The sequence below is a fragment of the Belonocnema kinseyi genome, chromosome 8, assembly GCF_010883055.1.
Source record: "Belonocnema kinseyi isolate 2016_QV_RU_SX_M_011 chromosome 8, B_treatae_v1, whole genome shotgun sequence".
In the NCBI taxonomy this organism is placed as follows: domain Eukaryota; kingdom Metazoa; phylum Arthropoda; class Insecta; order Hymenoptera; family Cynipidae; genus Belonocnema; species Belonocnema kinseyi.
The window spans coordinates 8,939,991-8,964,292 of record NC_046664.1 but is presented as its reverse complement, the minus strand read 5'-3'; the positions used below and the strand labels follow the sequence as shown (position 1 = coordinate 8,964,292).

Here is a 24,302-nt window from a genome sequence, read left to right as displayed (position 1 = left end):
TCCACCATTTTGAATTTTCTAAATATGAGTTCAGATTCGTGCTCAGTGATCCCAAAAACCCCCGTATACCAATTTTCAGAAAAAAATATACCAAATATTAGCCGCCATATTGGATCCGCCATTTTGAATTTTAAAAATCTGAGTTCGGATTTGTGATTAGCGACTCCAAAAATATTCCAAATTTAAGTCGCCATATTGGATCCACCATTTTGAATTTTCTAAATATGAGTTCAGATTCGTGCTCAGTGATTCCAAAAACCCCGGTCTACCAATTTTCAAAAAAAAAAAAATCGAAATTTTGGCCGCTATATTGGATCCGCCATTTTGAATTTTAAAAATATGAGTTCGGATTTGTGATTAGCGACTCCAAAAATATTCCAAATTTAAGTCGCCATATTGGATCCACCATTTTGAATTTTCTAAATATGAGTTCAGATTCGTGCTCAGTGATCCCAAAAACCCCCGTATACCAATTTTCAGAAAAAAATATACCAAATATTAGCTGCCATATTGGATCCGCCATTTTGAATTTTCAAAATCTGAGTTCAGATTCGTAATCAGATCGACCAGTGTCATAATATTGCTTCAAATTCTTGCGGAATCTTTATCTAGCATTAATAACATGATTTGTTGCTCATTATTTCGTTTGATAAATTGTTTAGAACAATTGAGAAAATAATGACCCTCAATAACTAGAGTTAACTGAAATTTTCTTTAATAATCCTTGACACATGATTCAACTTTTCACTCGCGTAATATTTTCTCAAACGACAAGTCATTATTTATTTAAGGCCTTTTAAACAATGTATTTTTTATAAATATACGCTCCCTTGAAAACTAATATTTAATGTTATCAGAAAATACCTTTTTTATTTCCTTTATTTTACCGTCTATCGATTTTCTTAATTGGCTGTTTTTGTTAATAACAATAGTTATAAACAAAAAGGTGCAGGTCTCGAAAATTCCCCCCAAGATAATTACATTTTTTGCGGTGAGATCAACAATATAAAAAAGGTAATCACTAATAAGTTGAAAATTGTGGCTTTTAGGGAAGTGTATGTTTATAAAAAATAAATTGTTCACAAGGCCGTGAATGAATAATAACTGATCGTCAGAGAAAATATCACGTGAGAGAAAAGCTTTAGTTTTTGCCTTAGATTAATAAAAAAAATAAAGAAAAATCGATTTTCTTAATTGAGTCTTTTTTTAATAACACTAGATATAAACAATAAGGCACAAGTATTGATAATGCTACTCAAAATAATTATATTTATTACGGTGAAATTAACGATATAAAAAAAGGTAATCGCTAATAACTTGAAAATTGTGGCTTTTGGGAGATGGCATAATTATAAAAATACATTGTTTATAAGGCCGTGAATAAATAATGGCTCGTCGTATGAGAAAATATCACGCGAGTGAAAAGTTGAATCATGTATCAAGGATTGTTATAAAAAAATTTAAGTTTACTCTGGTTTTTGAGACTCATTATTTATATCAATTGTTATAAACAATTTAGCAAACAAAATTATAAACAACAAATTACGTTATTAATGCTAGATAAAGGTTCCACAACAATTTAAGCAATTTTATGACACAGGTTGATCTGGGTGATTGTTTATTAATAAATGAAGAGTCTAAACTATTTTCTCTTAAATATGGAAATGCTGTTAAAAAATCATTTGTTCATAACGTTCTACATTGCAAAAAGTTCGTCGTAAGGAAAAAAGCAGTAAGCAAATAGTTTTATTCTTGCTCAGCCATGCTAAAAATGATTTTATAAATTTTTTGTGAATAAATAATGAAATTGTTTTTAAAAATTGTTTAAACAAAAATTGACCCCAATTTCGTGTTAGTGGCAACTGGATTATATGAAACTAATCCATTATTTGAAAAGTTATCTTGTTCAGCCTTAAAACCAAGCTCAACGCTTATAAACCTGACAACTTAGTTTTTTTATATTTGTTATCCAAATTTCGAATGGTATTTTAAAAACTTGTAAAGAACACTTTTAATGCTCATATTTTTTCTGAAAAAATATTGAATCGAAAATTTTTAATTCATAACTCAGTCTAGTCTGTAAAGACGATAAGAAACTCTGTTATTCTCTGATGATAATAGAGATTCCTGGAAAACTTTTTAAACTAAATTGCAACATTTCTGTTAATTATACTTTTGTGTACAACTAACCTTTCTTGAAAATTAAAAAGAACTTTTTTGGTTTAAAATAGCGTACAGTCCACAAATTTTGATCGATTTGAAGAAAAAATTTGAAACAGAAAATTTCATAAGATTTCCAAAATAGTTATTGATTCTGATTTTTAAATTAGACTTTCAATTTTTTATAAATAAACAAATATGACAAAAAATTCACGCTATTTCTGTTAAACTTTTCCGGTGCTCGGGAATAACAAAAAAATTATCGGAATCGCCTATTTTTAATAAATAAACATTGCTTAAAGATGTTCCAATAAAGTAGAGTAAACAAACCAAAAATTTTATTTTTTAAATTAAATTTTTGTCTCAATAAAGATCTTCTCCCTAACTCGACTGCGAATTGAATCACAGGATTTCCGACCTGGTCGGGTGCTTTTCCCTTAAGCTACTAGATAGATAGAAATCTAGTCTGAAAAGACGTAAAAAATTCTGCTACTGTCTGTTGATAACACGGATCCCTTGAAAAAAATTTTTTAAACAAATTGTTTGTTGAAAAAATGCTTTTTACTATTTTCCATAATTTTAGAATTCTTTTCGTTATATTGCATGAAATTTGAATAAAAATAATATAGTTAGGAGGAAAATTCTTCTTGTGATTATTATTGTTAATATTATAAACAAATGCATTAATAAGGCATTTCTTGAAAGAAAAATTCTTTTTTTTTGTCAATTTTTGAAATTAGGAACTTTATGACAATTTTATCAACATTCATAATTTCTTGATAAATTTAATGATTTTGTTAAACAAATTTAATGAAAAATGCATTAATCAGGCATTTTTGGACATTAAAAATTAGTTTTCTTATGCTAGCTTTTTTAATTAGAAACTTAATGATAATTTTGGAAAAATTTATAATTTTTTCGTCAAGTTTATGGTTTTTTTTAAACAAGGTTAATAAACAAATGCATTATTGGGGCATCAATGAACGTAGAAATTTGTTTTCTTTTTATGCCAGTCCTTTCAATTAAGAACTTCAGAATAATTTTATTAAAATTTATAATTAGTTGATACATTTTTCATTTAAATATAAAACAAATTTAATACACAAATGCCTTATTCTGAGTGGGATGAGATTGAAAACAAACTTTTTCGTCGACAAATACCGAAATAATGCATATGTTTATTAAATTTGTTTAAAACATCACCGAATTGATCAAATAGTCGTGAGTGTTAAGGAAATAAGCATTAAGTTCCAATTGAAAAGACTTATATCGAGAAAAAAAATTCCATCGATAGATGCTTAAACAATGCATTTTTTTATTTAATTTGTTTTTGAAAATATATGAAATTTATCAGCTAGTTATGAATTTTGCTGAAAGTATCATGCAATTACAAATTAAAAATACTGACATCGAAAAAAAAGAAAAATTTTCTTTTGATAGATGCCCGAATAATGCATTTGTTTATTAATTTTTTTAATATAATATTTATCATTTAATTATGAATTTTTCTGAAATTGTTATAAAGTTTTCAACTGAAAGGACTGACCTTTAAGAAAATGAATTTTTCTTCCGACAAATGCCCGAATAGCGCATTTGTTAAAAAAAAATCATAAGATTAAACAACAAATTATTAATTTTGCTCAAATTATTGTACGGATCCTCAATTTCAAAAATTGACATAGAAACAAATGAATTTTTCAGTCGAAAAATGCCTGAATAATGCATTTGTTTATAACATTAACAATAGTAATCTCTAAAAGAAATGTCTTCATCATAATGTTTTTTATCCAAATTGCATGCAATATAAGTTAAAAACGTAAAACTATGAAAAATCTTTTAAAAAATTCTCTCAACGAATAATTAGTTAATAAAATTTTTTATTAAATAGTATTGAAACATCTTTAATTAATTTTTCTCTATATGAAGATTAAAACATTACAACAAGAGCCATTTTTCGTTATATTCGATTATTTATAAAAAAGTAACTTAAATTTGAAAAGGTTTTAATTTTTTATAACAAAATGTAGATTTTGGAAAATATTTAAATAAAATGTTCAAACTTTTTGATGAGTTTAAAAGTTTTTAAGATGTAATACAATTTATTTTCATAATTCTAGGCAAAATTTAAATTGACCTTTTATTTATTTTCTAATTAATTTTAAAAAAACTATTTAAAAATAGTGTAAAAGATTTTTAATGATTTCCTAAACTTTCGCAAAATTGTGTAGAAGATTTTCAAGGAAAATTTTTCAATTTTGCAAGATTACAAGATTTTAAAATAAACTTCAATAAGTTTAGGAGATATATAAAATTTTGGAAAAGATACAAAAATAATTTGAAAATTAAGCACATTTTAACAAATATAATGCAAAATATAAATTTTTTAACATATAGAATAAAAAATAAAAAATGAAAACAGATTTCCAAAATTGTCAAAAAAAAAAACTGGAAGAATGCAAAGCAACTTTCTTAATTTTGCAGAATTGTTTCGAAATATCAACTCTTTTTAATTTAAAATTAAAATCTTTTTTTTTTAGTTCTATTACTTATGATATGCTCGTTCAAAGGAAATATCTTGGAATTCAAAAAATGTTGTTTTCTGAAACAGTTTATTATGCAAAAAAGTCAAATAACAGAAAAGATGTAATTTTTCTAGATTTATTACTTTTTTGTACAATTTTTTCCAATACCGTTAACAAATTTAGACGGAAAATTTAAAAAACTTATTTATTTTACTGATAAGGCCGTTTCGCTCAGGTTTGATGTTGAAAAAAAATTATTTAAATAGTGGAGTGTTTAAGACCCCTAAAGGCAAATTATCTATTTTGCATCATATAGGTCTTTCAAAAATTGCAATAAACGCAGTTTAACTTTAGTTATTTCATTCGAGCAGTCGGGAGATTATTGTTTGTAAAGAATAAATATTTTTTCTTTTACCTGTGAAAAAAGTTTATTATTACACAATATAATCGTAGCAAAAAATCTGTTTCCTCTAAGCTATAATTATTGTTGAAAATATAATCAAAAAAGTGTATTATAACTTTTTAAAGAAATAATTTAATTAACCCTAAATTTATTAGAATAAAAATTATTATTAATAATATTACATCTCCATTTCTACAAAAAATTCTCTGCGCAACTTGAATTTTATTTCGTATCTAAAAATCCTCTTTCATTTCACTCGCCTGAAATAAAGCTTTTATTCCTCAGCCTTTCTTTGATGATTTGATAATAAAATAATTTGGAAAGTATAAAAAGGAAAATCTATCATGAAAAGTTATATTTACTTTATGGTAACTTTTTATTTTCTCGATTTGTTTATTATGTCTCATAGATTAGGGAGGAGTGAAGAAAAATTTGTTTAAGTCCTTTTTAGGAATATGTGAAAAAGTTATGGTATCCTATTGGAATAAATCTTAATTTTCAAAAAAATCATATTTTATAATCCAATGCTTCGAGTTGTTATGAAAGGATACATACAACTTTTTTTCTCATAGCCTAAAAAAAGATTTAAACAAATTTTATTTACTTCTCTAGCAAAAATTATTTAAGATTTTCTTTAGTTATTTATTGTAGAGAATTTTCCAAAATTTTGAGATCGCTAAATTTTTCTCATATTTTTTTACATCTTAATTTTTTTATTATAGTGATTTTTTCAATTTAATACAGAAATTATTGAGTTGAAAATATTGATTGATCTATTAGATTCAAAAAATATAATAATTTTATAAATTCAATCCTTAATTTTGGAATGTGTTTCGACTAACTCCCAATTACTATTTCCTTAATTTATTTTTAATTGGAATAATTTGCCAAAAGTTGCTGTCGATAATTTAGCGGTCTTATAATTTTGGGCAGTACTGTTAAAAAATTAAGAAATATCTATCTCTTGCACATCTAGGTTCTTGCACTTATCGTTAAACAGCACCGCAAAAGAAGTAACTCAAGAGTAAGTACCACAAAACTCATAGAATTATTGTCGAGTGCTCCATGAACGAGTTTTGTTTTTATATTTTTAGAGAGTGTACATAGCTAGATTGTACTAGTTGACTTTTTGGTGGATTAATATGCAAATTTCTCAAATTGGGACTCTCCTATTTTTTAAATAATCTAAAACAACTAAAAAACCTAATTTCACATTTTTTGTGAACGTATTATTGCAACTGTTAAGTCAGCCGAAGAGCGAATCTCGGATTTCCCATGCGGAGATCCGATTAAGACCGGCGGAGATTCCCGATTAGACCAGCAGAAAGCTCCGGTTGGGTCAGCGGCGAGCTCCGGTTGTACCAGCGGCTAGCTCCGTTTTGGCCAGCAGCAATCATGCGCGCGCACGCCGAGCCGACCGATCTCCGCTGTCCACATGTGACAGCCGAATCACCTTAATCTCAGTAGCACTAATCCACTCCCTAGACTTTTTATATTCAGAAATAAATAGAAAATGTTTTTATAAAATTAAATCAGTAAGAATAATATCAAAAAATCAATAAGGTTTAATTAATTGAACTTTTTTTCATTTGAAAAAGGTTTTAAATAAGACTGATAAAGAATTAAGCAGCGAGAAGTTCAGAGACTAACTAGGCTTTAAGGAAAAATAAATGATTAAAGTTTTTCCAGTGTCGATTTTCAAAGGGATGAAACGAGATAAACTAACCTGACTTAACTGAAAGTTGTAATGGACTTAAAAGTTTCAAAGAAAGTAAGATAAGAGGATGAGATTAGTATTTCAGGGACAGAAGAGCAAGAATTTTTTTAATTAAAGGGATAGCTAGAGAAATAAAAGTATTCTCAGGACGTCTACTTGAGAAACATGGAATTGTCAAGGAATTCTTTTTAACGTTAACCATTTTTTTTCTAATACAAAATTAAATGCGAATGTTTTTTCATTGGGTTTATACTGACTTAAATCAAACTTATTTTTATCATTTTCACTAATCTCGGGAAAATATCTTTAATGCAAAATATTAATCTGTTAAAGCTGCACCTAATGTGCAGTATGAAAAAACATTTTTTTTTTAAATAATTATAAAAATTCATGAAAACTCTGGAGAAATTTTATTTCTGCTAGTGAAATTATTTAATATTTAACAGCGTTGATAATTTTTAACACTGTAGTAGAATTTGCACCTAAAAAAAAAAAGTTTTCAACAAAAAATTGAATTTTTAGTTAAAAAAATGAAACTAAAAACTACTTTAACCAAAAAAGATATATTTTCGAGCGAAAATAATTATTTACCACCAAAAAAGTGAAAATTTTGATGAAATAAATGAATTTTCAAGCAAATAGTTCAATTTAAAACCAAAAAGAATTAAATATTTTTAAAAAGAGTTAAATTCTCGACACAAAAGGTCAATTTAAAGCCAAATTTAATTATTTTTAACCAAACAAGAAGAATTTGTAACGAAATACATGCATTTTCAAAGCAAAAAATATATTTTTAACAAAAAATATTATGTTATACCAAAAAAACTCGATTTTTCGGCAAAATAGTTAAATCTTCAATTTAAAAAATAATTAATTGTCAACTAAAATAATGAATCTTCAACAACAACAAAATAAAAACTTAATCAAATCTTATAAAAAGGTGAATTTAAAAACAAAAGAATAATTTTGTTTTAAATACAACAAATACATTTTCAAGCAAATCGCTGAACTTCCGACCAAAAATGGAATATTTATATTTTCGCTTTAAAAACTTAATTTTCAACAAAAAATGCTAATAATTGTAAAAAATAGTTTAATTTATATTTAAATAAATGCATTTTTAACCAAGAATAATAATATTATATTAAAAAAGTAAAATGTTCAAAAATTTAGCGGATTTTCAAACAAAATTTACAACCAAAAAGAATTTAATTTTTTACGAAAATAATAGGATTTTAAATTTAAAAAGGTAATAATTTTCAACTAAAATAATAAATCTTAAACAATAAAACGTTAAAAAAATAATTCAATGTTTGACCCTAATTTCTGTTTTAAATAAAAAAGAATTATTTTCGACCGAACGGGAATAATTTTCAATAAAATACATAAATTTTTAAACAAAAAGATATATTATCAACAAAACAACAATAATTTCGAACTAAAATGAATAAATTTTTAAGGCAATATTTGAATTTTGTACTAAAAAAGATATATTTTCAACCAAAAATATTAATTTTCGACCAAAAAAGTAGAACATTCATCAAAATAAATAAATTTCTAATCAAATAGTAGAATTTACAACAAAAAAATGGCATATTCAAACTTCCAATTTAAAATTTTAATTTTTAGGAAAAAAATTAATATTTTCGAGAAAATATTTATTTTTTCATTAGAAAATGAATTCTAAACTAAAATTATGAATCTACAAATAATAAAATTAATTTATAACCAAATATTTAAATTTTAAATTAAAAAGATACATTTTGAACCAAAAAAATTTATTTTCAACCGTAGATAATTATTCTTGTTTGTTAAAAATTATTCATTCAGGATTAGGATTCAAGTATTTCTTAACAAAATTAGTCTTTTTTATTTAAATTTAACTGCTTGAAAATTCTTTTTTTTTGTAGAAAATTAGTTTTTTAAACTGAAAATTAAAAGATTCTATTGTTGGTTCAAAAATTGTGTTTTCAGTTAATCATTAAGCTATTTCAAAAATATTATTTATTTATATTTATATAACCATTTTGTTGAAAATGTATCTTTCTTGATTATAAAATAACTTTTTTGAAAATTTATCTATGGGTATCATATTTGGTTGTAAATTAAAATGTTTTGTTAAAAATTCCTCTTTTTTATTTGAATTTAAATGGTTGATCATTCCTTTTTTCTTTTTTTGAAAATTCGTTTTTTTTTTTAATCTCAAATCAAACTATTCCAGTTTTGGTTGTGAACTTATCTTTTTCAGTTGAAAATTCAAGTTCTCTATTAAAAATTTATAGATTTTGTTGAAAAATCACCTTTTCATAAAAAATTAAACTTCTTGGTTGAAAATTCATCTTTTTAAGTAAAAAATTCAACTATTCTGTTGAAAGTTAATTATTTTTTTGAAAACTCGACTATTTTGTCGAAAAAAAAATTTTTTTGACGAAAATTCAACTGTTTTGTTGAAAAATCATCCTTTCAGATTAAAAATTCAGTTTTTATGGTACAAGAGCTATATTTCTTGGTTGAAAATTCATATCACCTGGCCGAAATGAACTTTTTTGTCGAAAATTCAACTTTTTTTCTTTTTTTTTGTCGGTCGAATTAAAAAATAGCAGCAAATTTTTTTTGAAATTAAAAAATTTATTTTCTTGAAAATTCGACTATTTTGTTAGACATCTTTTTTTTTTGTTGACGAAAATTTAACTATTTTGTTGAAAAATCATCCTTTTAGATGAAAAATTTATTTTTTTACGGTAGAAGAGTTATATTTCTTGGTTGAAAATTCATCACACTTGGCTGAAATGAACTTTTTTCGGAAATTCAACTTTTATTCGATTTTTTTTGGTCGGTAGAATTAAAAAATAGCAGGAAAATTTTTTGAAATCTTATATGAAAAGAAAATTTAAAAGCTATCAGTCCTTAATTTAAATTATAATATAGTAATTTATAATGGTATGAAAATAATATACTATATTCTAATCTATAATCCTAATACACGATAGTCAACAAAATAACTGTGGGAAAATAAAAAAAAAATAAATAAAAAATTCTACTTTTTGGTTGAAAATGCAACTAAGAAATTTTTTTCTAACAATAAGTAATATGTGTGACTCATTTATAATACGTTGAATTTATATTAAACTTGGCGCTATCTATTGACTGCTTACCGAATCTAGATAATGTGAAATGTTGAAATGTCGGTCAACAAACTAACTTACACCGCCATCTGTTAGAAACTTGTGGAGTATACAAATAAAAACATGTAATTTGCAATAAAAAAATAAAGAGGTAATCAAAAGAGACAAAAAGTATTCTATCCTTTAAGTTAGACCAAATGACACAAATTATAGGAAATTTTATCAAGATCGGTTAAGTAATTTCGGAGTCTAGTGGTGACAAACATCGTGACAGGAGATTTTTATATGTATACAAGATAGATTTACTTAGTAATAAATATAAATTGAAATACTATTTTAGGAGAGGCTTGCATCTTAATCCAGCAATAGTTATAAATTTGCAAATAATTATTTGAAAAAAATGATAACACAAGAAATAATCAGAATTTGGGATAAAGCAAAATTGTGTTCTTTTTTTCTGCTTCTCTTGCGGCAAAGGAGCAATAACAGCAGGTATTACATGGTTTTTTTTTTTGAAAACTTAGGAAAGGCTGATTTAGCTGCAGTTGAAATTTTCTCATCAATAAATTAATAATTTGCCGATATAGTCCGTAGGCAGAGCTGAGCTTGCATATTAGGCTAATGTGTTAGGCTAAACTGTATTGTGTTTGCTGATTCAGCTGTGTGTTGAATTTATGTTGTTTTTTTTTGGCGCGACTGAAAAATTTTGAAAAATAAAACTCCCAACACTGGGAAATTCCTGAAATTGTCGAATTATAAAATTCTAAAGTCTAAAGAATTAAAAAATTGTTAATTAATGGAATAAAAAATACTAAGAAAAATGGAATACTTTTAGTTTAAAAACATTAGGATAATCCAAAAAAGTAACTGTTATTTTTTTCTCTAATGGTGCCTCTAAAATTATTTTTTTCGGTCCAAAGGATCCCTGATTTTTGGCAGAATTAAAAAAATTAAGATGTCTCCGAAGTTATTTTTCCTTCCTATCAATTAAAAAAGATTTCGAATTTCTGCACCATTGATTTTGTGAATCAAACATTCAAAATAAGTAATTTCATTTCTTGATAAAATTTATTCTAAAATTTTCTGAATGTTATTGATAAAAGAAAAAAAATATATTTTTACTACCTATAAATGCAAGAAGGAAATTACCGATATCGACAATAAGATTTGTGAAAATTTTGTTATGCTTTAGCTTTTATTTTTTTAAATTAATTTTAAATTTTGAAGATTTAAACATATTTTGGAAAAAATCTAGATATTTTGACGAGAATTATTTTAATTTTGCAGTACTTTAAAAATTTGTGGAAAAACTTTGAACTATTTTAAAAGATATTTTAAAAGTTTAATAAATTTTGAAAAAGATTCAACAAGAATTTAAATTTCGAGAAGATTTAAAAAGACTAAAAAAGTAGATTCTTGAAGATTTTTAAAATTTTTGAATGATTTCAAGAGAAAAAAAAATTCTTAAGATTCATGAGAATATTTAACACAATTTCAAGACATTTAAAATAATTTCGTACAATTTCGAGAAAGTAGATTTTTTGGATTTTGAAAAAAAATGTAAGGTTTCTGGCAAAATGTTACCAGTACCAGTGAAAAACTTTTAATGCCAGTAATAAATAAATTACCGTTACGATAACAAGATTTTTGGATGAAATTATTAAATAAGTTTTCATTATGAAAGATTAATTTTTACTTTTGTGCATTTCAAAATATACCTACAAAGAATCTGAACATTTTTTTAAGATTTTTAAAAATCTTGGAGCATTTTTAAAATGTGAAAAATTTTTACAGTTTTAAAAGATAAGAGTATTAGAATTTACAAATAATTTAAAAATTATTTTGAAAAATTTGTTTTAATATAATGATTTAAAATATTTCGAAATATTTCAAATATTTTTTAAATTTTCAAAAGACATTTCACAAGATTTTATTGAATGTCATTTTTAATTTTATAAATAATTTAAATCATTTAAAAAGATATTTTAAAGGTTTGAGAAGTTTTGAAAAGATTAAAAAGAATTTAATTTGAAGATTGCAATAAATTTTCAAGAAAATAAGCTTTTTATGATTATCGAAAGGTTTCAAGAGAATCGAACAATTTTCTCTAGAAGCCTCAGCAAAAATATAAAATAATTTTTCAAGTTTGAAAATTAATTCTAGGAAAAAATTTAAAACAAAATTTCAAACTTTTCCTAAAATTTCGGAAAAGATTGTAGAAAACTTGAAAGAAAAATTTTGCAATTTTTCAAGATTACATAATTCTAAAAAAAAATTATTATTTTTAAGAAATATTTAGAAATTTGGAACCAATTAAAAAATAATTGAAAACTTGGTTTGAAAAATTTATTTTAAGAGAATGTTTGAAATATTTTAAAACACTTGAAAAAATTTTCAAAAAAAGATGTTTCAAACACTTAGAAGTATTAAAAAGATTTTTAAAAATATATGATTTGAAGATTTAAACAAATTGTTGAGAAAAAAAAACTTTTTATGAACTTTGAAAAGTTTCAAGAATATCAGAAAGTTTTCTCTATATTACTGGGAAATCATAAAATTATTTTTTATATTCAAAAATGAATTCTAAGAGAAAATTAAAAAAGATTTTTAAAAATTTTCTAAGAATTCGATAAAAAATGTAGCTACTTTGGATGCAAAATTTTATAATTGAAGACGTTTATGAAATTTGAAAAAAACTCCGATTAAGTTTAAGAAATATTTAGAAATTCGGAAACGCTTTTAAAATAATAAAAAAACTTTTATTGAAAAATTGACTCAAAGGGAATAGTAAAAAATATTTCAGAACCACTTAAATTTGTTTAATTTCGGGAAAAATTCTAATAATTTTAAAAGATTTAGATTATGAATGTTTAGAAATTTGGAACAAATTAAAAAAAAAACATTTCAAGATTTAAAAACATTAAAACGAAGCTTTGTAAACATTTTGAAATATTTCTGGTAAATTCAACCATTTTTACTAGATTTGTAAGAAATTAAACAATTTTCTTCAGATTTCTAGAAAATTTTATAATTTTTAAAAATTAATTTTCGAACACTTAAAATAAAAATATTCTTTCAAATTTCCTATGTTCTTTTTCGACACATTTAACATTTTCAAAAATGTTTTTGTATGTTTTCTATTATTAATACTTATTTTCTTGTTTTCGGATTTCAGAATCAAATTTTAGCTCGAATTTGAATATTCAAAAACTGCTAACAAATAAATATTTATTCATGTATTGTATTTTTTATTAAAATTTTTTTTTGTACAAAATTGTGATTAAAAACATTGTCTTTTCTTTTTTATTATTACAGATAATAAATACTAGTACGTTCTTATTATCTAGTGTAAATAAAAGGTTTATTTTATTAAAATAATCCGCCTTCAAGAATTGCTAAATATTTTCTTTTTAATTCTATAAAAAATCGGGATTCATTTTAATACCATAAAGAAGATTCAGGAGGGATGCCAATTAAAAAATATATTTTTGACCACCCTAATGAACATATTTTTTATTAATTAATTATTTCTCCAGGAATTTAACAATTTGGAAATTTCCCTGTATCGAAAATTTTATAGTCTCGGATATTTTATAATTTCGGCGATTTTATTTCGGGAAATTTCCATAATGCACATTTTCATTTTCGGGATTTTTCAATCGTCCCGATTTTTCATGTTTCGGAGTTCTTTTCGTTTGTCATGCAATACATTTAATGTTTAAGCATTTTTTAATATTTACACATTCTGGAAAAAGTAAGCGAGTTTACTTTACTCAATAATCCAAATGTTAGCTAAAATAATCCCAAAAATGGAACATTTAAAATCACCCGTACTTTATGACTCTTTATTTATTATGCGTTTGAGAAATTTCAATTAAATTGTTCTAAGAATTAATTAAGGATTTTCTATAATATATTATTTTTTTTCAAACATTACTTTGTATGAGATTAATTAATTATTTATGATTTTAAATTCTCTCCACATTTGATGTACCAGTTTCGGTTTTTAAGTATTGTAGAAAAATCTTGAAAATTTATCTATCTTTCAATATCATTTTCGATATAAATGTGCATTCACCAAACCCTCGGTTTAAGGCCAGTGGCGGGGGTTGCCTGCAAATAGCTTTGGCTCTAGATCCGGGGAATTCGATCCTAAACCATCAGGTCCGTCTGAACTATTTCTGATGAATTTTTCTCCTTAGTAAAAATACTAGCTTCATTCCGTCTATTTTGTTACTTAATACACACAATTATTTAAATTCAAAGAAAAACTACAATATTTTAGGAATCCGTTCTCGTAAAAATAATGGTTTTCCTGCTTACTTGAATTATTTTATCCAAGCAGCATCCAAAACGAAATTATTACTTGTTTTTGATTATTTTTTTACTTGGTAGTTATAATTTTTAATCTTATTGTTCTAATCAGCTTCGAGAGCGAACTGCTTTCACTTAAAGTGAAAGTTCAGATTTCTCTTTAAACGGCAAACGCTGTTTCTTATTTCTCTTCGGCATTTTTTAAAATAGTAAAACAACCAAATAACAGCCGAAATCGAGACACGTCGCCGGGGGCGAAAACTTTTTAAAAATATGGGGCGGGGGCGACACGGAGCTGATAGTACCAACTAATCGAACAATGTAATAAATTTTCAAAATTCAATTCTGCTTTCTAAAATATTGGGGGGGGGGGGGCAAGGCCCCTACAAAATTGGGGGGAAGTACTTTGCCTTCCATAGTCGCCGCCCCTGCACGTCGCTAAATACAGGAAACAAACTGACGCATGTGCGGACAGCTGAAGCACTTATCGGCTGAGTGTACTGCCCGCTTTTATCAGTACACTATTAGTGGTTTCGCGTATGCGCGACTACCGTCCCTCACCCTGCGAGCTGAGAAATTTCTGGGACTAATAGTTCTAGGAAGGCCTAAACCGCGGGACCCTAAACCGCGGGTCTGGTGTAATTGACTGTGTTTTTATATATTACATTTTTTCAGAAGAATATTTATAAGGAACTGGTTTCCTAAAAATTATTTATAAAGGAAAACTAATTTATATACGAAACTTTTACATAATATTTACTAGAATATCCCAAAAAAACTAATTTTATCAAATATCCCTCCTTAATCTCTGTTATTTGGTAAATTTTTTTATTTTTTTAGATTTAAATAAAAATTTAGTGTAATTTTTCGGTCCAGAAATGTCAAAAATTTAATAAATGATTTTATTTAAAGAAAAAAAACATACATCACACATAGATGTCGGGTAAAATATTTGCATTCATAATATTAAGGCTAAAAATTTATTTATTTGTTTTTTAAATTCGGAATCAAATTTTACTTGCATAGAATTTGCAACTCTTAGGGATCAAGAACTACCCCTACTTTTTGTTTATCTAAAAAAATTTTACATTTTTTAAAAATAACTAACATAAAATGAAGGGATAGAATATTAACTAACCAAATTTTTTGACTACCCTAATTTTTACATAAAATTCGACTCCTGTGTTTTGGGTGGTTACTCTGTTAGATTTTAACAAATTACAATTATTTATGATTAATTATTACAACTCTAATTATACTTACTAATCAAATTTTCCGATTTTTTCTCATTTTTTTCAATCCTGCCAAATATACTTTTTTAATTGGAAATAAATGCACTTATAGCAAATAATTTTTACAACTTTGCCCATTAATTCTAAATATGATAATCAAGAGAGGAAATAATTTTAGCGTAAAATTAAAGCCCTGAATTATAAAAAATTCCGAAAATTTAATAAACGACTTTAACAATTTACAAAAAAAAAATTAATCACCGAAAAAAATTAAAATGACGAAACTGTGTCATAAAGAAATTAAAATATTGAGAAAGTGGAGATTTAAAAAAAAGGGAACCTCAGAAATTTCAAATAACTGAAAATTATGTACCCGAAATTTAAAATTCGTTCACTTTCATTTCCGAAATATATTTTCATTTCGTTCTGAAACATTTTCGGTAGTTTTATTTTTTCCACTAATTTATCAATTTCGGGATATTTTAATTTTACTTATAATCCTTTTCGGAACTTTATTTATTTCTAGTAATTTTTTTCTTTTTGTCAATTTACTAATTAGGGATAAATTTACAAGATTTCAGTAATTCGAAATTTCTCAATTTTTTTATTTTCGTTAATTTCACTTTTGGAATATTTCAATTTCATTGACGAACAATTTCGTTCGTTTTATTTGTTTTCGTTAATTGAATTATTTTAGGATTTTTAAAATTCGGGATTTGAAATTCAAAATAAAAAATGTTTGGTACTTTCATTTTTTTAGTTCACTTAAGAATTTTGGGATAATTTTGAAAATTTAATAATTTCAATGTAATTTGAAATTTCTGTTTTTTTTTCGTCAATTTCAGAACATTTCAATTTTATTTATGATTTCGTTAGTTTTATTTGTTTGCGGTAATCAAATAATTTTAGTATTATTTAATTCAGGCTTGAAAATTTAAATAATGATACAATTTTGAGTATTTGATAATTTCCGTAATTATAAATTTACTGGTAGTTTTCTAGTATTTTCTGGAGAATAGAAATGGACTTATATGAGAATAAATAATTATTTTTGTAATCAAGTTAAAAATTATTGCACACTTATTTTCAGTAACATCGTTATATTGTAACAAGTTCCATCCCAGTACCGATCAGCTTCATTTTTTCCATTCATCTAAATTAATCTCCTTTCTAAATAAAAAAATACGCTTTCAGCAGTTAAGAAGTAAGCGAACAAGATGAGCAAATAAAAATGAAGTTTAAAATGGGCCATTTGAATATTAATTAATTATTAATGAATTTATTTATTTATTTTATTTTATTTCAATTAATAATTAATTATAAATTAATTATGAATAATAATTAATTAATGTTAGACTGTTAAATAAATTAAGACAAACAAATCTCTTTAATTTAGTATTGTTTGAATGTTATTTACAAAATAAAATGGATTTATTCATTTTTTATTTTTAAAAGAAAGTACTTCCCAGCTGAAAATTCCTGTACAGGAACCTGGGCAGAGGTAATCTGTACGGTTCCTGTAATGGAATTTGCACCTAGGTTTTATAAATGATCACTAAGTTTTCAATTTTGAAAATAAAATGTTGAGATTTAGTAAAATTATATTTATTACATTTTGTTCAATTACCCCTCAGTTTTAAGAAATCCGATGCATAAAAATGTGTGGCGAGCACTCCTGCGATTAGAAAATCACATTTGAAATATTGTTTACACTTTAAATATAATTTGTCGGTAGTTAAATGTGCTGTCCAATTTTCAGTAGGCAGAATGTTCTGGAATCTAGAGCACTGTGTCGATTTCGTAGAACAAAGCACCATTTTTTTATTTAATATTGATTATTACTAAATTAGCCACAATTAGTAAATTGATATTTCTATATGTAAAGGTTATTATTCCCCGTGCAATAATTTATCGAATATTTATTGAATGATTTAAAAATTTGATGAATTTCTTCTTTTTGATCATATTGACCAAACGCATAAAAGGGATACATATTATTTCACTCGAAAAACATAATAATCGTAACATTTTAAAATTAAAAAGTTCAAGAGTTTTGTAATTTTGGATATATGCAATTTAAAATTATATAATTTTTAATTTTCATAATTCAAATTATTTTATTTTTAAACCAAAATATAATTTTTAACTAAAGTGATGAATTTTCAACCAAAAAGATATTTTTACTGAATAGTTATATTTTCATCTGAAGAAAATATTTTTTCAGCCGAAAATAGAATTCTTAAATCCTCAGTTGCAAAAATGAATTTTCAAACTTAAGATTTTTACTTTTTACCGAAAAACAAAATAGTTACATTTTCAGTCAAAAATTAATTTTTAGCAGAAAAAAAAAATAATTTTTACCAATAAAGATATATTAATAACATTTTATTCGAGTTTCTAGAAGAATTTTCAACCTAACAGTTGAATTTCAAACAAAGAAATAAATTTTCAATCGTAAAGATAAATTTTAAAGCAACAAGATTCATTTTTAAAGAAATACAGAAGTTTTTAATGAAATATCTGAATTTTCAACTTGGGAAGATAAACTTTGAACCAAACATGAAATAATTAAATTCTCATTTATAAAAATAAATACAAACGAAATTTTTTTAATAATTTAATTTTCAACCTTAAACAAAATAATTAAATTTTTAACAGAACTAATTAATTTTCAAACAAGGAAAATAAATCTTCAACTCAAAAGATAAATTTTTACCAAGAAGATTATATTTTAATCAAACAAGATAGATTTTTGCCAAAAATGTGGGCTTTTGCCTGACTTCCGTTTAATCTTTTAATAGTGATTTCTGTTTTATAAAATGTTTCTTGATTCACGAACTCGTACAAGCAATATTGACAGTTCCTTTGCAGGAATTTGGCAAAGAAAACTGTACACGATCCTGCAAAGGAAACTATGCAAGTTAAGCTTTAAATAGCCATGTACAGGTTCCTTCGAAATTCGTGCGCAGAATCACGTCCAGAAACATGTCCAGGATCCTCTGAGGTTCGTGTGTAGGATCGCATCCAGGAACATTTCCAGGATCCTCCAAGGTTCTTGTAAGGCATCGTGTCTAGAAAGATGTCCAGGATCCCTCGAGGTTCGTTTGCAGTATCACATGCAGAAACATGTCCAGGAACCTCAGAGGTTCAGGCGTAGTATTGTATCCAGAAACATGTCCAGGATCCTCCGAGTTTGTAAGATTGCATGCAAAAACAAGGCCAGGATCCTTCGAGGTTCGTGTGTACGATCGCATTCAGAAGCATGTCCAGTATCCTCTGAGTATTGTGTGTAGGATCACATCCAGGAACATGTCCAGGATCCTCCAAGATTCTTGTAAAGCATCGTGTCTAGAAAGATGGCCAGGATCCTTCGAGGTTCGTTTGCAGTATCGCATGCAGAAACATGTCCAGGAACCTCAGCGGTTCAGGCGTAGTATTGTATCCAGAAACATGTCCAGGATCCTCCGAGTTTGTAATATTGCATGGAAAAACAAGGCCAGGATCCTTCGAGGTTCGTATGTACGATCGCATCCAGAAACATGTCCAGGATCCTCTGAGGTTCGTGTGTTACATCCAGGAACATGTCCAGGATCCTCCAAGATTCTTGTAAAGCATCGTGTCTAGAAAGATGTCCAGGATCCTTCGAGGTTCGTTTGCAGTATCGCATGCAGAAACATGTCCAGGAACCTCAGAGGTTCAGGCGTAGTATTGTATCCAGAAACATGTCCAGGATCCTCCGAGTTTGTAAGATTGCATGGAAAAACAAGGCCAGGATCCTTCGAGGTTCGTATGTAGGATCGCATCCAGGAACATGTCCAGGATCCTCCAAGGTTCTTGCAAAGCATCGTGCCTAGAAAGATGTCCAGGATCCTTCGAGGTTCGTTTGCATTATCGCATGCTGAAACATGTCCAGGAACCTCAGAGGTTCAGGCGTAGTATTGTATCCAGAAACATGTCCAGGATCCTCCGAGTTTGTAAGATTGCATGCAAATCCATGGCCAGGATCATTCGAGGTTCGTCTGTACGGTCGCATCCATAAACAATTCCAGGATCCTCTAAAGTTCGTGTGTAGGATCGTGTTCAGAAATATATCCAAGATCCTTCAAGGTTCTTGTTTTTCATCGTGTCTAGAAAGATGTACAGGATCCTCCAAGGTTCGTGTGCAGGATTGCATGCAGAAAGATGTCCAGGATCCTCGGAGGTTTGTGTGTAGGATCGCATCCAAAAACGTGTGCAGGATCGCATCCAGGAACATGTCCAGGATCCTCCAAGGTTCTTGCAAAGCATCGTGTCTAGAAAGATGTCCAGGATCCTTCGAGGTTCGTTTGCAGTATCACATGCAGAAACATGTCCAGGAACCTCAGAGGTTCAGGCGTAGTATTGTATCCAGAAACATGTCCAGGATCCTCCGAGGTTGTAAGATTGCATGCAAATCCATGGCCAGGATCATTCGAGGTTCGTCTGTACGGTCGCATCCATAAACAATTCCAGGATCCTCTAAAGTTCGTGTGTAGGATCGTGTTCAGAAATATATCCAAGATCCTTCAAGGTTCTTGTTTTTCATCGTGTCTAGAAAGATGTACAGGATCCTCCAAGGTTCGTGTGCAGGATTGCATGCAGAAAGATGTCCAGGATCCTCTGAGGTTCGTGTGTAGGATCGCATCCAGGAACATTTCCAGGATTCTCCAAGGTTCTTGTAAGGCATCGTGTCTAGAAAGATGTCCAGGATCCTTCGAGGTTCGTTTGCATTATCGCATGCTGAAACATGTCCAGGAACCTCAGAGGTTCAGGCGTAGTATTGTATCCAGAAACATGTCCAGGATCCTCCGACTTTGTAAGATTGTATGCAAAAACAAGGCCAGGATCCTTCGAGGTTCGTCTGTACGGTCGCATCCATAAACAATTCCAGGATCCTCTAAAGTTCGTGTGTAGGATCGTGTTCAGAAATATAACCAAGATCCTCCAGGGTTCTTGTTTTGCATCGTGTCTAGAAAGATGTACAGGATCCTCCGAGGTTCGTGTGCAGAATCGTATCCAGGAACATGTCCGAAATCCTCAGAAATTCGTGTGCAGAATCTTGTGCAGAAACGTGTCCAAAATCCTCTGAGGTATCTTTTTTCGGAATTTTCAGCTGGGTTCAGACAGTTTTTATTTTTTCTTTAAACCACGTATTTCAAAATACTTTTGAAAAATTATTTTTCACTTGTCCCATGTTCTATTGCAATCGCACTATGAAAATTTACGACAGTGCGTATAATAAACGGACGTATGAACAATTATTATTAGGTCACTGAATGCAAGCAATAATTCGACAGTCGTATCTGAATGATCACGCTGGCTGACTAAACTTGACTGTGACTACTGCCTGCCTGATACGTGCCAAGCGTAAAATTAGAAAACTAAAATTTCTGATCTAAATTTAAAATTATTCGATTTCCAATTGCATTTTTGCTTCAAACAATTTTCCAACTAAAAATCGATTCTGAAAGAATTATTTTTACGATGGATCAGCAGGGTTGGTATATGATTCTGGGTTTAAAATTCAATTGTAATGTCTTCCAGGCTTTCCAATACTATTTTCAAGAAAAAAGTTTCTGATCTATTTTTTGAAAAAATAGACAATTTTATGTTCAATTCATAAACAGTCTAATAGTCGCAAACTAATTTAACAATAATTTCTTGTTTAATTTTAGTTTTTTAAATTTTTTGCAAAAAATTAAAAATTCTTTAAAATATTTATAAATAATTTCAACACTCTATTAAATTTTACAAAAATATACGCCTAGAAAAACCAGATTGTAACAAAAAAATAATGTATTGTCAACATAAAATGTAATAGTTAATATTAACAACAATTGATTTCCGACAATGAAAATATGCAGAATTGGAAATTTCCGAAATATAAAAATCTCGAATTGGAAAATTCCCGAAAATTTAAATTCCCAAACAGCTTAAAACATAATGAATTTTAAATATTCTTGAATAATGAAATTTCCGACATTTTGTAATATTACCGAGTTTTACAATTGCTAAATAATAATATTCCCGACACTAGCAAATTACCAAATTTAAACAATACATTTTTTTAATCAATATTGTTTATTTATTGAAAAAATACATTTATCCAAAAAAATTCTTTTAATGTTTTTTTTAAATATTTAATTAAATTTTCAAACCAAAAACACGAATTTTCAAGAAATATTTTAGGCAAATTATTATTTGAAATAAGAATTTTTTAACACAGAATAAAAATTTCAAATAACTAATCATTTTTTAAGTTTATAATAATTTTTGCTGAGTTTTTCTATAAAATTCAAAAAAATATTTCTAATGAACCAAAAAAAATCTAAACAATTTTAAAGACAATTTTATTATTTGATTATAGTTCACACAATTTTTAGAAAAATTTGAATGCGTTTAAAAGATATTTAGGACCCTTCCGCAATTAAAACAAATTTTTAGATATTTTATAAATTTCGAACATCATTTAAGGTTTCAAAATATTTTTAGTCTATTCCAGAATTTAAAAATTCTTAAATACCTTTTAAATTAATTAAAATTAATCAAATTTTCCCTTAATCTTTGAAAAAGTTCTGCAAAATTAAAAAATGTCACATTGAAATCCTCCAGATTCTTTTTTGCCAATTTTTGCCAAAATCTGAAGGAAATTTGTCTCTCCTGAAACCTTTCAATCTTTAAATTACTTTTAAATTTTATTTTGAAATCTTCAAATAACTTCAAAATTTCATTTCGAAATATTCAAAAAGCCACGTTTTGTTTGGAGTTTTTCAAAATATTAAAAAATTTTTATTATTTTTGAAATTTTAGAAATAATTTTTAATAATTTTTTTGATTTTTTTAATAATTCTTCGAATTTTTTCTTGACGATTTGTGATCTTCAAAAACAGAAAATCAATTAAAATTGTCGCTGGTATCATAAAAAAGTGTTATAATCTTAAATATACATTACATTCAACTTTTTCTTAATTTCTTAATTTTAAATTATTTTAGAATCTATTCAAAACTTCTGAAACCCTAAAATATATTTTTAAATGATACAAATGTTTCCAAAATTTTTTTCAAATTCTGAAATTAATAATGTTTAGAAACGTTCAGAAATAAATATTATCAAGGGATTATGAATAAAATATTTTTGTCACTGTTTAAATATTTGGTCAAAAAGTTAAGAACATAAATATTGCTTTTATTACTAAAGATTTATTTACAAATTAAATTTTCTCTTTTCGAATAAGCTTTAAAAATTAAAATTCGTCATTTGGAAATTACAATTTACAAAATTCCAGAAAATCAAAAAACAAAGTTAATTTTAAATATTTAAAACTCTAAATAGCAAAATAATTTCCAATTAGGAAAGAATCTGTTCTTTATGGATTTGGAGGTATAAAATTTACTTCTTAGAATTTATGAAGAAAAGTTTTTTTTACGAGAAAGCGGACATTGCTGATGCCATAAAATCCAAACTTGCAGAAGTCATATTTTAAAAACTTTTTTCACAATAGAGTTGAGAGTTATAATCACTTCTACATTCTGGAGTGATTTTATGCATTAAACAAACGAAAAGTTTTCAAGCTCATTCCATCTAGAAAAAAATGAGTGTGTGACAGTGGGGCGAAATGGCAGAAGTAAAACTTTTATATAATAAATTTAAAATTTTTGTGTGTAATCATCATGAGTTTTAAAGACATTGCATTGTAAGAGAGCGCAAAGAGAGAGAGAGAGAGAGCATATACATGATTTGATAGCATGGCAGTAGTGGGGATATCGAAGGGGAGCCTAGAAAAATTGTGAATATCCGAATAAAAGGGAGACGCGATTACAGTCATTGGGTCTCTGGTGCGGCGAATCGCAATAAGTCTAGACTCCTCTTCGATATCCCCACTACCGCCATGCTAAGAAAACTTGCAAAAAAATTAATCTCTCTCTCTCTCTCTGTATCTCTCTCACGATGGTTCCTTTTGAAAAACTTCAAAGTTAATCCATCAAATTTTTTATTCTGCCGTGTGGCCCCACTGCCACTCACTGGTTTTTTTAGTTTATTTCCACCCCAAAGAAATTTCACACAAGAAAAAATAATTAAATAACATTATTAGTGCAAATGAGAAACTTTAATGAAATTCGACGAAGGAATGATTAATGTTATCACATCGAATTAAAATTCACCACTGATATTCCATTTCGGAAGCTCTTATGCATCGTAATTTATTTACATGTCCAGAGAATTCTGTTATAAAATCATAAAGAATAACAGTACTAAAATTCATGAACATTTTTTTATTTATGTAACAAAAATTGGTGTAATTCTTTAAAGTTGTCTAACAGGTCGAAAATTCACTTTTTTCAATATTTATATTTTTTGTATGAAAATTCAACTGTTTTGTACGAAATTCCAATATTTGGTTGACAATAAACATTTTTGTTAAAAATTCAACTACTTTTCAAAACAATTTTGTTTTTTGTTTGAAAATTTTAATATTTGTTAAAAATAAACTTTTGTGTTGAAAATTCATATTTTCGGTTTGGAAATTTAACAGCTTTGTACAAAATTCTACTATTTGGTTGAAAATTCAACTGTTTTGTAGAAAAATTAATTTTATGGTTGCAAATTAACTTTTTTGTCGAAAATTCAACTTTTTTTTTTAATTTCTTTTTGGTTTGAAAATTTAAACATTTGGTTAAAATCAACTCTTTTGTGAAATAAAAATTCAACTGTTTGGTACGCAATTCAAATATTTGGATGATAATAAAGTTTTTTATTGACAATTGAACTACTTTTTTTTTAATTTTGTTTTTGGCTTGAAAATTCAAATT

At 26.7% G+C, this 24,302-nt stretch overlaps 1 protein-coding gene across 1 annotated transcript in view; it reads left to right on the top strand.

The window, feature by feature from the left end:
• LOC117178361 (fibronectin type III domain-containing protein 5-like) overlaps positions 1-24,302 on the top strand; it is a 293,133-nt gene that overhangs the window by 206,729 nt on the left and 62,102 nt on the right. Inside the window, exon 5 of the mRNA XM_033369790.1 lies at positions 6,062-6,109. Within this exon, the coding sequence (XP_033225681.1) occupies positions 6,062-6,109 (48 nt within the window). The remainder of the gene's footprint in view (positions 1-6,061; positions 6,110-24,302) is intronic.